The 14,555-nt window shown below is 40.0% G+C and overlaps 1 protein-coding gene and 1 long non-coding RNA gene across 4 annotated transcripts; one reads left to right on the top strand and one right to left on the bottom strand.

Annotated features, from left to right (window-relative positions):
• Positions 1–3,823: 3,823 nt before the first annotated feature.
• Positions 3,824–12,561, top strand: LOC149654870 (E3 ubiquitin-protein ligase Rnf220-like). 3 transcript variants are annotated; one of them, XM_089846560.1, is made up of 11 exons: positions 3,824–4,098; positions 5,730–6,100; positions 6,619–6,821; positions 9,914–10,210; positions 10,876–10,988; positions 11,066–11,287; positions 11,368–11,459; positions 11,776–11,868; positions 11,942–12,038; positions 12,136–12,210; positions 12,437–12,561. In XM_089846560.1, the coding sequence occupies exons 1-11, from the start codon at positions 3,994–3,996 to the stop codon at positions 12,506–12,508; spliced, it is 1,740 nt and encodes a 579-aa protein (XP_089702686.1). In that variant the 5' UTR covers positions 3,824–3,993; the 3' UTR covers positions 12,509–12,561. The 3 variants fall into 3 exon arrangements, with proteins under 3 accessions (XP_089702686.1, XP_089702685.1, XP_089702687.1); XM_089846559.1 differs by lacking the exon at positions 3,824–4,098 and adding an exon at positions 4,950–5,297; XM_089846561.1 differs by lacking the exon at positions 3,824–4,098 and having other exon boundaries at positions 5,928–6,104.
• Positions 5,604–6,814, bottom strand: LOC149654871 (uncharacterized). Its single transcript, XR_016370749.1, has 2 exons — positions 6,696–6,814; positions 5,604–6,078 (listed from the first exon to the last, which is right to left on the bottom strand). It is a non-coding gene; the product is annotated as an uncharacterized LOC149654871 (long non-coding RNA).
• Positions 12,562–14,555: the final 1,994 nt, after the last annotated feature.

The raw sequence follows: 14,555 nt of genomic DNA, 5'->3' as shown, positions 1-14,555 counted from the left end.
TCGGTTTGGCGATTAAGTTTATAACAAAAGAAGTTTCTAGCGGTGCGTGCGTGGACCGTCCAAAAGGTATAAGTTAACGTTTGGTCTTTTTAGTGTAGGCCTTTCGCGACGCTTTGAAAGTCACTCGGTCTCATTGACGTTGGCAGTTCTAGATCAGCTCCCCATCATGGTATCACCCGCGATATAACTCGAAGCAGCTAGGGCTGCCTCCCAAACGGTATCGGTTACAAAAATACCGTTTTTGACGGGGCCGCGAACCCCTTGTATTGCAATTTTCCAGGCGAGCGACTCTAGTTTTCGATCCCGTACCCAACGACGCCTAAAAATCCCCGCAAAATTCCTCGGACAATGTACACCTATAGTAGAGAGTCGAAGGGACTTCAATGGGTTTGGCTATATAGATCGAGGAGTCAGATCAGCGCAGTCAGTTGGTAACTGCATGCAGCTAGCTACCAGTTAGTTTCTACGGTGTAACTCCATTGAAAGATGTATAACGCGCTGAGCTCTTTTTTTTTCGGTAACATGATGCCCATAGTTCAAGGACTTTCCAAATTTCCAGTTTCTAATTCAGAATGGATGAGGCTTAGAAAGATGCTTCAATTGTTGTAAAATATAGTATAAAAGTTGCGGTTTTAAAAGTAAAATATGGAATTTCCTGTATCAGGACGAATGAATGTCATCCTGTTATTTTCCATGGGAAATATTGAAAATTTTCGTATCCCTGACTTTAGTGGATTAATATGCTTTTCCCTCAAAAACTTAAGGTTGTTTTTGTTGTTACAATTTTTGATGTTGATTACTGTAAATAATCAGACACTGTACTTTATCTAATTTCACTTCAATCACAATTTTAACTTTCGTTTATGAGCTTCTACAAATTTTCAAAATGCACAGCTGTATATTACTATACTATTAAACGACAGCCATTTAAGCGTGAAATTAAGTAATTATAGTAAAACCTTTTTTATGTTAGGGCTAATTTTTTTTTTGGTAGTTGCTTAAAAGGTTAAAGTTGAAACCTTCCCCTATCTCTTTTGGTACTGTCTTCCTGGACATAAAAAGAAGAAGAACGTGCATGGTGGTTACAACGTAACTTAATTAGTCAAGGGGGTTGCGATTGAAGTATAGAAGTAGAAAAAACCGACCGCCGTGTTCGCAGTACCAAAAAAACTAACACGAAACAATTAAAGGTATACGTTCAGTAATTAATTACTTTAACGACGTCATTCTCTTACATGCTGAGACGACGTACCTCATTACCACCCCTGATGACTCTAAAAGAATTAAGAACCCCCGCCCGGAGTAAGCGTTAGACCCTAAAAAAACCAAACTCAATGTAATCTACTCCTTATAGGCTACAATTCAGTATACCCATAGAAAGGTTAGAACATTGCAAAACGCGCCATTTTGAAAAGATGGATACCCGCTACATTATATAATAATGAACCATCAAGAAGCGATATCTATTTTACTAGGGAGAAGGTATGCCTAAGTATTCGCGCGAGCCATAGTCCCAATCCCCCTTTCAAAATACAAGGGGGACGTAAAACGTGGCCGGGCTATTTCACTGCCTCTCCTTAATCGGAAAATAAGAACCAATGAGATGCTGGTTGTAATTTAGATGCGGGGATTAACTCCGGACCTACTACTATACGTTTGGACTGGAGATAAAGCTGGAAATGTGGGGCGAATTTACAACTTCTCCCTAGTAAACTAGATATCACTTCTTGTAACCATTGTACTAAATTCACTGGCGTTTGAAATGCTCGTGAAAATCTCGGGGCCTGTAGGAGACCAATTAATTACACACAATAGCTGCTAAAGTTTATGATACTTGGTAAACTACACACAGCCGGTTAAGAACCTGACAACGATTTACTTTAAAGGTCTTTAAGAGCCCCGAAGTTAGAGCTAAGAGAGAGAGAGGCCAACCTTTAGTAAATAGATAAATAGACCCTTTTCTATGGCATACCCAGTATAGAAATAAGTTTCTTGGTTTAGAGAAAGAACTCTTCTCATAAACATTTAACACTAAGAAACAATCCACCTGTTCCTACCATTGCATGTCATTTTGTTTGTAACAGATGTCGTGTTTATACCTATCACCGGAAATTCATCAGTTATTACTCCACGCCAAGGCTTAGCAAAAATTAAAATAGACTAAAATTGAAACGTATTTGCCCTCAGAAGTAAATGATAATAGAAGTAAGAAACGTAACACCTCGAAGTTTGATTTGAACTCGCTTTATAGAAGGCACTTATCTCGCTTTGAATGTTTAATGCGATTCCGAGGGTGGGGGAGTTGCCCCATTTGAAATCTCCCCCCCCCCGCCAGTTTCTTCTAACTCTAAGTCGAATGAAATTAAATTCCATCACTTGTCGCGTCGACGTGGGGGCGCCACCGACTTAAATTTTAGTAGGATTGGGGTTGAACCCCCGCCGCCCCCCCATGTACGCCAAGGCTATAGTAAAGGCCAGCCACTTTGTCAGTTTTAATTAAAAGGCGAAAAGGCCTAGGCTTAAATCGAAGGCGCGAAGTTTTCCTCTCTTCCTTCACCCTATCCTCTTCCACGTTTTCAGTTATCTTCCTTGATCGGCGCCTCTCTCTAGATGGGGATGTCCCCACTTTCCCCCTCCCCATGAGAATGCCCTAAACTCGTTTCCCCAGATGAAAGAAAGAGTTTTAAAAGCGCGAATCAATTGCTACGTTAGCAAAAATCTTCTCCAAGAGAAAAATAAAAACATTCGTGAGATTCGTTCGCATTAATAAAAATATAATAATTTAAACAAAGGCTTAACGAATGGCTCTAACAGAAACTGATAATTTATAAGAAAGAGGCTTGTGTAATTTGAAAATGTTTAAGTCTCGGTTTGACTTTTCTTAATTTTAATGAAATTTTGCCAAAGTCATTCGGATCATGCGAACGGGCTCTTTGATTTGTTCATTTCGCAAAGAGAAGGTGGGAACTGGAGGGGAAAAGCATTTTGAAGACTTTAAAGTGACATTCGTACGTTTTGTACTTTGGCAAAGGCCTAAGTACGGGCCTTGGCTGGCGTCTCTCTCCATTGAGACAGAGAGAAAAGGACTAACTCCGGATAGATAAATAGCCGCCTCTCTCTTTGTGTGTGTTTCCGAGTGGGGTGTTACTCCTCTTAGCTCCTCCACCCACTGGGCTAATTTAATTTTCGGAATTCCAAAGTTGGAACTATGCCGGGAACCGCTTCGTGACTTAATCAATCTTGGACACCAAGATTTTTCCTACGGGTACTCTCGCTAAGCCTAACTTCCAAAAGCTTCCATTTTGTTAATTTTCTAAATACGCCCATCCTTTACTGACGAAATTTAAAGTGTCGAATTCGTTGGTGTTGCGTTAAAAGAAGGGCCTAATCTAATTGGAAATAGTTAATCATTCATTGGCAGGAAGAATTTACCCGTCGACCAATCACCATAAAGACGAATTAAGCGTAGCAGTTTAAAACAAAGGCGCTTTTCAAAGATTTAGTTTAGAAAAATATTTCAAAGTTGGTTTATAAAAGCATTTAGATTAAGCAGTTCGCATTCCCTTTAAACTTACCTTTTATCTTGGGGTTAATATAATTTTAATGTTAATTAAATTGTGGATTAATATCTTATTAATATAGATTGAAATAGTCGGAAACAGTTCCCTCGATAACTCCAATTAAATCTACCCAAAAAATCTACGTTAGGCTTAGCGAGTGATTCAAATATTCAAACTTTACGCGCCAAATGACGTCATTTCTTTATAGGAGCCGCTTCTAGCGTAGCTAGCATCCGGCTTGATCCAGCTAGCCGGTAGCTTTTCGGCGGCTACGGCTCGCGTAGTCTGCCATGTTAGTGATTTTTCCGAGTTAACCCTCGTCTCTTTTATCGGCCTTAATCAATATGTTACAGTGTTCCTATTAATTTCATATCGGAAATTCGGGTGCCTAATAAGTTTGGTAGTTCTCCGGAAGTGTTCTTGGTTCGAATCGATGCCGTGCGAGAGTGAAACCATGGATTCTAGCCAAACGTCACAACCCGAGCTAGAGAACTCGGCCATTACAAAGACTATTCAGAACTCTAGCGACGCGGACGAGGTACTGTGGCTTTGTTTATTATCATCTATCTTTGGTACAATGTTATGAGATATATTGTGCGTTTGTTTTGGTATTACATATCGTGTTTTTAATCATTAATTAAATAATTATAATTATTATTATTTTTAATTAATTTTATATTCAATCAAATAACGGATTTTTTTTTCTCGAGTTAAATCAGTTCTTAATTGTTTTTGTTTGAAAACGAAGATGAAATACATTGCTTAAATTAAAAATAATTTTGACAGTTATTAATGATATTAATTAAAAATAAATTAAAACTAAATAATTAAAATCACACTGGAACTAAGTGAAAAAGAATTAATTTTTTGTAGCTTTAATAAATATTGTTCGTATTAAGTTTAAATTTTAAAATTAAAGTTAGAGATTAAAATTAATTTAAGAATTAAGCGGTGGCATAGGTTAAATTTTAATTGAAATTACAAAGAGTATAAACGTTATTGATTGACCCAGGAGTGGATTTTCAGTAAATATCGGAAAAGGGTGGGGAAATTCATTATATTATTGATCGAAATGGGCGGTTCTTTTTGGAATTACGTAACGCTTTGAACCAATCGTTCCTTCCTAACGTTTAAAGGGTAAAAAAATGTTGGTGGCTCGCGATTGGCTGGAAAAGGCGCCTTACCCGAATAGAGTTGGGGGCCCCCTACGCTACGGTTAAGCCAGACTTCCGCGACGGGTAACTTAGTTTAGCTTTCGGAGTTAGTAAGCGCAGAACGCGCCAAATTTAGCCCATTTTTGCCGGCTATTCATTTACTAAACTCGTCTATAGACAAAAGTTCCCTCTGGGGGTCACTTTCAAACCCCCCTCCCTTATTTCACCCCCTTGCCCCCCCCTTCCTCCATTTTCTTTAAAAAGATTTTGGACCCCCATTTTTACGCAAAGACAGACAGACAAACTAACCCACCAATGATTTTTATCGGCCCCCTTTGATCGAAAATAGCTCGTGGCGGAAAGAGTTTCGCGGCCAATTTGAAAACGGTCACTTCCGGATAACCTTTTTAATTGATTCCTGTCAAAGGTTTTAGCGCGTGACGCGACCGGGTTAAAGGTCACACCGTCAAGTATGAATGAATTAAATAGATTAGTTAATCAATGTGATCGGTATCGGTTTGAAAGGCAAGCTGCCTTTGTAGCGCGAGCTCATTTTACTCATTTTAAATTTAACCCATTTCAGGTAAATTTTATTATATTTTTAAATACAATGTTTCTTTAAAATTTATAGTTAATTAAGTTAAGTAATTAGTAACTTTTCATTTAAAAACATATATATATATGTGTATACTCGATAAGTCTGGAAATTAGAAGGCAAAAACTAATTATTTTTAAGTAATTTTAATATGATGTTTATTTTTAAAGTTGCTAATTTTTATTGTAAATTTATTTATTTATTAAAAATTAGCAGTTTTTTTATTTATTTTAAAATTAATTATAAATATTCTAAGGAATTGTTAGAGAGAGAATCTCTTATTTGCGGAGAATACAAATTTTATTTTTCAGTATCATTAAAGGGTTATTAATTACTCGTAATTAATGAATATAGGCAACTAATTAACCTAACCAGACAAACAATTTATTATTTTCTTTCAATTAACCCTTTCTCTATCAGAATTTATGTTCGGACGAGACGGGTTCACCGTACGTCCGATGTCAGGGACCGGGTCCGGGTCCGGGAGGTTCTTCGATGTTGCCGAACTCTCCTTCGTCCGCCTCGGCGACACCTTACGGAAGTACCCAACGTGGAAACGCGTTATATGTACCCCAGCAGCCGATGGAAACCTATTCTCTTCTTCAATCTTCATCCTCGGATGACCACGCGGTCCCCTCAGCATCTTCCTATACACATTTTACCTGTCCCTCTGGAGCATTCCGATTTGTGCCGGCAACTCAACCCAAGTTGTCGGCGCCGACTCAAGGCGTCTTCCGGGATGGATTTCACGGTTCGGCCTTCGTACCGGCTGACGCCAGATATGTCAAAAAGTAGGTAAATTTAATTTTAATTTTAATTATTTAAGTTAAATAATAACAGGGTTCATACGAACCTGGAAAAATCAGGGAAATAAATAGTTGACAAAAACCTCAGGGAAATTTCGAATTTTTAGTAAAATTCAGGGAAATTTGCGTCAAACAGGGGCTGAGTAATTAAGCAAAATGTTCATAAACATACCCCCCCCCCTCCATAGGATTAACATTACACTATACTTTGGAGGCTCATAACTCTGGTTCTATTAGAGATACGGGGATGTCCTTTGATTATGTTATAGTCCTATTTATCCCCCCCCCTCCTTCGTTAACATTTGCTCCATATACGGGAAAAACCTGGAAAATTCAGGGAAGTGTATGGGGAAAAGCCTCATGGAAATCTCAGGGAAATTTGTTGTTTTCCAAAAGTTGTATCAACCCTGAAATTTTATAATAAACGTATTTCATAGTCTTTTAATTACGGAATTTGATCCGGATGTTAATTTGTTAAAAATTGTCCAATTATAATTTTGTAGCCCCAAAATTGAGCAACCCGATCTCTCAGACAACTCAACAACGTCACAAGGTGGCGGCCCACCTACGTTGTACTTACCGGAACGAGTCAAGCGTGAAGGAATTGTTCAAGTTGCAACCATGGAATTGAATTCAATAACTCCGGATCCTACTCGTAACTCGGACCGAACCACACCACCTGAAGAAAATGGGCGAACACTACGCAGTGAGTACCTTTTTTACGTTTTTCCTTTTTAAAGTAGTAGCGCGAGTTTCCGACCCCTCTATTCCGAATTCGAACCACTCCTTAAACGCGATTCGATTCAACACTAAGGGAGGGAGGGGGGTCTAGGATAAATTTCATTTTTGACTAGAGGTGTTTATTGCCTAAATTGTAAAGAAAGTTTGGTGGGCTTTTATTGTTAAGTAAGCAGCGAGAAAACTCTCTATGTATAACTTGGACAATCGTAAAGCTTAAAATTCGCACCTGAGTTTTAAAGCGACTTGCTTGCCACCTTTTCATGACGCAGCTAGCTACCTTGGGGCCAAAAATTCAAAATAGTCCAAATTCTTGGGCCAGTTTTTTTTTGTACTGTATTTTAATAAAAGGTAAGTTGGTTCTTTTCTATTGAAGACTCGCACGTGCTTGCTTTCGTTGTCCAGACATTCCAACGCGCGCCCCCGCTTTTCGCTTTTGGGTCAGTGACGGGTCAAAGGTTAATAAACATTAAGCGTTTTAACAAGATTAAATGATAATGATTTTAGTTTTAATTGAGAAATTGATCACCAAATATTGTTTGGATCCTATAAATTGTTTGTATGTACAAAAATTACGGTACGCGTTAACGTGCGCATAAGTTTATAAGTTTTTTTCCATAAGTATGACACCTACCTATTCTTCGTAATGTTAGAGAGCTAATTCGAGAACGTCAAGCTAGAATTGACTATTTTGCGGGACTTCCTAGGAAGATTCCTAGTTAGTATTATCATGTATTAATAAGACTTTGACTGCGAGCCAGTCACCAGGCGTCGCTTTATCTCGAATCTATGAGCTACGTCACTTCATTCGTGATGAGCTCCAGTTTGTAACAAACTTATGGATTGAACATATCTTATGAACTTATGATTTAAGAAAAACGTATATATAGTACCAAGAAGTGATATCTAGTTTATTAGGGAGAAGATGCCTAAGTATTCGCGTGGCGTTCCATAGTCCCAGTCCCCCTTTTAAAATACAAGGGGGGGGGGACGTAAAAGGAGGCCGGGCTATTTCGCTACACTCTCCTCAGTCGGAAAATACAAGTAATTTTCGTACTCATTCGCGTCGCGTTGACGTGAGTTTTCAAGAACCAATGAGATATCTCGCTGGTTGTTGTAATTTAGGGGGGGGGATTAACTCCGGAAAGGCTACGTTTGTTTGGACTAGAGATAAAGAGCTAGATTATAAATGTGGGGCGAATTCATATAATTTCTCCCTATTAAACTAGATATCACTTCTTGACAGTACGAAACCATAGCTGACTACCTATACCACCTTCTCATTGACTTCCGTATATGTTATATGTTCTTTGTCCAGAAATTATATTTGTGGTCTTCAAATACTTAAGTTATTTAATCCCGTTACAGTTTACGCGTACGTGTTTAGGTGGTTCAAGTAGTTTAGTCGCGTACCGCGTTTACCCGGTTAGTTTTCTCGGCCTTGTACACGCTGTCAACCGTTATTGGTTACCAAGTATATGATAGGCCCCGGAATTCCCCGCCTAAAAGAAGCCTAAGCCATGCCATGGAAAGGTTGTTGCGGGGATTGTATTAAAGGGGATTTCGAGGAGTTGAGGGTGGTACGAACGAAGATACCAAGGACTTATAGTTCAGCTCCCATCGTAGATCCCCCCCCCTAACTTGATGGGTATTGATGGCATTTTGATGGTCCAAGTCCAGGATAGCGTACTGATGATGTAACTAGCCCCAAATTGGAAATGACGTATAGGTGTTATCGGACTTTTTATTGATCACCTTATATTTCATTGTTGGTGTATTTTACTCTGAATTTTCAAAATGGGTGTAATTGTGTCGTGAAATTTGAAAATTTTCGTGAAGGTCCGGAAACTAGACATAAATAATTAGGCCTAAAAAATAAACCTTTTCATACTCGAAACGGATACTTAAAGATGTTTTGAATGCAATATTGGAAACTTCAAAGGCATTGCCGCGTTATAGGGGGAACTTATAAGGTGTTAACTGATTGCTGGAATGTTCAGAACCGTGGTGTGGTGCGTGGTACTTGTTTGATGGCGCAGGGCTATGTTTTTCCACGGATGTATTACTGCATCGCGTCTCTCATCGTGTCGCGGTCTTTTTGAAACCTTAGCAGCGTCTTTAATAACTTTGGGCGCGTTTTCTCAGCTGCGATTTCCCTCCCGCCTCTCTAGTTCAAGTATAGTGTTGGTTGGTGGGGGCTCCACCCCTCTGCAGACTCGCACATGCTCAATCTCATTTGGAAAGTATATAATGTGTATTAGGGGGGATACCATCGATGTCCCTTGGGTTATTAATATAAAATAGGGTATATCTCGTGTCCCTCATGGTGAAATCTTTTAAAATTTACACTAATTAATCTAATTAAATTGAAGTTTAAAATGAACCTAGTTTCGTTAAAGAGAGACTATTCCTTCGTACTTAAATTAACTATAGAACTTACAAGAAAAGTACGTTATTTCCGAAACACGGGGTAAAAATTTTAAATGTATATATTCTTGTAATTATTTGTTTAAACGTTTGTCGCGTTATTGGAGTTATTTTAAATAGTATCAGAAGTATATAATACTTCTCTTCGAGAGAAGTGTACCACAAAGCGGGGTAAGTGTAACGTCATTCTTCCGAACATCGGAACATTTGGAGCAAGGTTACATAACCGAATCACATACGCGATAAATAGTTCCCTCATCATTAGTCTATTAGCGTTAAACTATTTGGCAAGATGTACTTGTGGATTTTTGTCTCACCCCAAGACGAGGTTAGGGAGTTGATTGCTGATGATTTTGTACCAAACAGTTATAGAACTCACCTTACGGTGCGATGCCCATCTGTAGTTTGATGAGCGGGAGAGCAAACACAAAGGGTGAGCCTGGGAAGAATGACGTTACATAACTAAAGCATAGGGAGGATACAGAGTGTCATCCTTCTTCCATTATCCCCTTCTGATAGTATTCACAAGAGACGTTTGCCAGTTGTCAGAGCCGTTATAAAAACTTAGCTAGTGTTTTATAAAATACTGTTAAAGTAGATCATTGGGAATATGGTTTTTGTTGTACATTATAGAAGCTAAGAAACGTGTCTTTTCGGATAACTTGGCACCGTGTTGTCCCGTTTGCGGAGTGACCGTTCGACCATCAGAACTTCCGTCGCATTTTCACCACGAAGTCTGTAGACTAGAGAAAGTAGCTAGAAATGTTCAAAGACCCAGTCGTGAAAATACTCCAATCGCCGCGTCGCCTTCCGGCAGTAAGACTCGTGTGAAAGACACGTCCACCGGTGACCAACCGCTAATAAACACTCCGGAATCACGATGGGAAGCCTACGAAAGAATAAAGAATAATCGAAATAGTCGATTAACTGGTAAGTATTGTTATTATTTAAGAATAATCGTAAAGGCAGCCCCCCAGAGGTCCTATAATTCCTATAAAATCGTATATTTTCAAAACTGTCCTATAAAATCGTATATTTTCAAAACTGTCCTATAAAATCGTATATTTTCAAAACTGTCCTATAAAATCGTATATTTTCAAAACTGTCCTATAAAATCGTATATTTTCAAAACTGTCCTATAAAATCCTATATTTTCAAAACTGTCCTATAAAATCCTATAGTTTCAAAACTGTCCTATAAAATCCTATAGTTTCAAAACTGTCCTATAAAATCCTATAGTTTCAAAACTGTCCTATAAAATCCTATAGTTTCAAAACTGTCCTATAAAATCCTATATTTTTAAAACTGCCCTATAAAATCCTATATTTTCAAAACTGCCCTATAAAATCCTATATTTTCAAAACTGCCCTATAAAATCCTATAAGTTTGAAATTTGCCCAGCCCATCGGTTAAAAAGAATAATTAATATTTTAGTGTCCTATATAATCCTATAATTCTGGAAAAACGTCCTATAAACGTTCAAGAAAAAATACCTATAATTCCTATAAATATTTTCTAAATTCGGGGGCGGGGGCGGGTCCCTGTCGTTAGGGTTTATGGCGGTTAATAATATCCGTGTTTAAACTGTCCCGCAGCCAGGGCCAACAGGGGTAAGAGTAAAGAGGACACGACGTGTCCAATATGTTCGGAGAAAGTTAGCGGAACCCCCGAAGAACTTAACTCTCACGTCGAGTTATGTCTAAAAAGGGTAACTTTGTTAATTGAAGTTTCAAATCGCTCGGTCGTTGTAATAAAGGGGAGGGGGTTGAAATGTTGTTTTGACAGAAAGAATCGTCTTCCGATGACGAAGCGGTTGACGTGGAAGGTGACGAAAACTTTGAGGAGTACGACTGGGGAGGCGAAACCAGAATTCGAGCGACCAGCTTGGTCCAAGGAGGATTATCTTCCTTGGGTTTTCAAACGTGTAAGAAAAACTCCGCCGCCAATGAAGACGACGAAGATTTGGATCTGAATGTGGATGGAGATGACACGCTGACCTTTGGACGAGTAAGTGTACGCTTACGTTTAAAATGCCCAAAATTCAAGGTGGATCGATCAAAAGGCTATTTTGTTTTTAATTTTCCAAGGCTCAATATTCGGAATTCGATATTATTCCTTGTCGAACTGACGTGCCATCGGAAGACAAAGCCAGAGAGGAGTTAAGACAAGCCGTATTGAGGTTAGTTGACCCTGAGTGAAAGTGTTTTTTACGCTGCTTTATTGTTTTTTACGCTGCTTTATTGTTTTTTACGCTGCTTTATTGTTTTTTACGCTGCTTTATTGTTTTTTACACTGCTTTATTGTTTTTTACGCTGCATTATTGTGTTTTACGCTGCATTATTGTGTTTTACGCTGCATTATTGTGTTTTACGCTGTTTTATTGTGTTTTTATATTATCTTTGTTCTTTCATCAAGTTTTTACGCTGTTCCATAACGTTTTATTGCGTTTTACGCCGCCTTGTCGCGTCATAATGTGGTATTTTCTTTTTAAACAGTGAAACGGCAACAACGTGTAACGCGGGGGGTATCATTGGTGATAAATGGAGTAAGAATGAAGAGACGGAAGAAACAACGAGCGAGCGAGAGAAGTAAGAGTTACCTTTTGTTGTTGTTGTTGTTGTTTTTCCATTAACGCCTTTGTTTGTCTGTTTGTTTTTCTAGGAATGGAGATTCCACTCATTTAATATCATCTTTAAAACAACGTATAGCCGAATTAGAAGCTCCCAATATGGGGAAATTAAAATGTTTAATTTGCATGGTAATTATTAAATTGAAATAGCCAACGATTTAAATTAATGTTTTTTAATATTTCTCTTATTGAAAGGTTGTACTTTTGTTTTTTGGTTTTTTTTAAGGAAACTTATTCGAAACCGGTTGTATCAATATCGTGTTGGCACGTTCATTGCGAAGAGTGTTGGCTTCGAACCCTGGTGAATAATTTATAGCGTTTTCCTGTGGGTCCTCGCGGAGCGTTCCCAAGGAGCAATAAAAATGGTAGTAGTAGTTTCCAGCTGCGTTAAAGACTGTTTTTGAAGAATAGGATCTCCTAGTTTTATTCCTCCATGGCAGCGCTCCGCGAGGACCCAAAGGAAAACGCCATTAGTTTTAAGGGTTGTCCTTATCTATTCCGCGTGTTAAGTCTGGTTTTATTCGCAGGGTGTAAAGAAATTGTGCCCGCAGTGCAACACGATAACGTCGCCCTCTGACCTCCGCGTCGTGTACTTATGAAATTGCTAAATAACTAATTGTAAAAAATAAAATATTTCTTTGTTCAAATTTAATTAATGATTTGGGGGGGGGTTGTACTTTTCTTGATCAATATTGCTTATATTGTGTTTATACGCTGTTTTATCGTGTTTTTACGCTGTTTTATTGTGGTACTAAACGTCATTTAGTCAATTCTGGCGTCGTTCACCAACTAGTTCTCGGTGGTAAGTTTTGAAAGTAAAGAAATTTCAGTAATAATTTTACAACAGTTAAAGCGCATCGAGGGGCTATTCACTCGAGTTTTCCGTACTCCCGTATGCTACGATGTGGCTCCTATTATTACGAGCCCTCGGATTGTCTCGTTATTCTTATATCTATATACTTTTGGTTGAAGTCTGATTTTATTGTCGTTGTAGCTTCAGTGCGCGGAATCGAAATAGTTCTAAGTAGGAGGGGGGGCTTTTCGAGGCAAGTTTGAACCAAGTTCACTTTTTGTTCTTACATCTATATACTTTTGGTTGAAGTCTGATTTTATTGTCGTTGGAGCTTCGGTGGGCGCGGAATCGAAATGAATGCAATGTAATGAGTTTAAAATGGGCGTTTATTTTAAAGTCAGGTCGTAGGACGTGATCGTTCCCAGGCATCCTCGCGTACCACCGCGCTTATATACCTGGTTCTAATAACGGAGAGAATTATTTTCGAATTTTAAATAATACATTACGCTTTGATATTTAGTGGTTGGGCGTTAGGTTGAGTCTTTAATGAAGTAATTTATCTTAAAATCCGTCATCTTTCTAATAGTATACAGTAATTTGTTATTAAAGTTGAATTTATCGCGCTTAATATACCAGTGGTGTGTAGTCGTGTGGTAACGACGCTGCCGCACACACCACGGTCCCGGGTTCGATTCCCCGCCATGGCCCATGGCGTAGACATTTTCGAAGGCGCCAATATGCGGAGGTGGAGTGGAGGTTGTTGTTATAGAGGCAGCCTGTTTCCCTACTTTACCCCCTGCTGTTTCCCTGCTGTTACCCCCTTACCCCCTGCTGTGACCCCCTACTGTTACCCCCTGCAGTTTCCATACTGTTACCCCCTGCTGAGACCCCCTACTGTTACCCCTGCTGAGACCCCCTACTGTTACCCCCTGCTGGGATCCCCTACTGTTACCCCCTGCTGTGTCCATATTGTTACCCCCTGCTGGGACCCCCTACTGTTACCCCCTGCTGGGACCCCCTACTGTTACCCCCTGCTGGGACCCCCTGCTGTTTCCATACTGTTACCCCCTGCTGTGTCCATATTGTTACCCCCTGCTGTGACCCCCTACTTTTACCCCCTGCTGGGACCCCCTACTGTTACCCCCTGCTGGGACCCCCTGCTGTTTCCATACTGTTACCCCCTGCTGTGTCCATATTGTTACCCCCTGCTGAGACCCCCTACTGTTACCCCCTGCTGGGACCCCCTGCTGTTTCCATACTGTTACCCCCTGCTGTGTCCATATTGTTACCCCCTGCTGTTTCCATACTGTTACCCCCTGCTGTGTCCATATTGTTACCCCCTGCTGTGACCCCCTACTGTTACCCCCTGCTGGGACCCCCTGCTGTTTCCATACTGTTACCCCCTGCTGTGTCCATATTGTTACCCCCTGCTGTTTCCATACTGTTACCCCCTGCTGTGTCCATATTGTTACCCCCTGCTGTGACCCCCTACTGTTACCCCCTGCTGGGACCCCCTGCTGTTTCCATACTGTTACCCCCTGCTGTGTCCATATTGTTACCCCCTGCTGTGAACCCTGCTGGGACCCCCTGCTGAGACCCCTACTGTTACCCCCTGCTGGGACCCCCTACTGTTACCCCCTGCTGTGTCCATATTGTTACCCCCTGCTGGGACCCCCTGCTGTTTCCATACTGTTACCCCCTGCTGTGTCCATATTGTTACCCCCTGCTGTGACCCCCTGCTGGGACCCCCTACTGTTACCCCCTGCTGGGACCCCCCTGCTGTTTCCATACTGTTACCCCCTGCTGTGTCCATATTGTTACCCCCTGCTGTGAACCCTGCTGAGACCCCTACT

This window comes from Phalangium opilio, unplaced genomic scaffold (genome assembly GCF_054372755.1).
Source record: "Phalangium opilio isolate 3A_F unplaced genomic scaffold, DU_Popi_V2 ptg000079l_1, whole genome shotgun sequence".
Taxonomy (NCBI): Eukaryota; Metazoa; Arthropoda; class Arachnida; order Opiliones; family Phalangiidae; genus Phalangium; species Phalangium opilio.
This window is presented reverse-complemented; position numbering and strand designations above follow the sequence as displayed.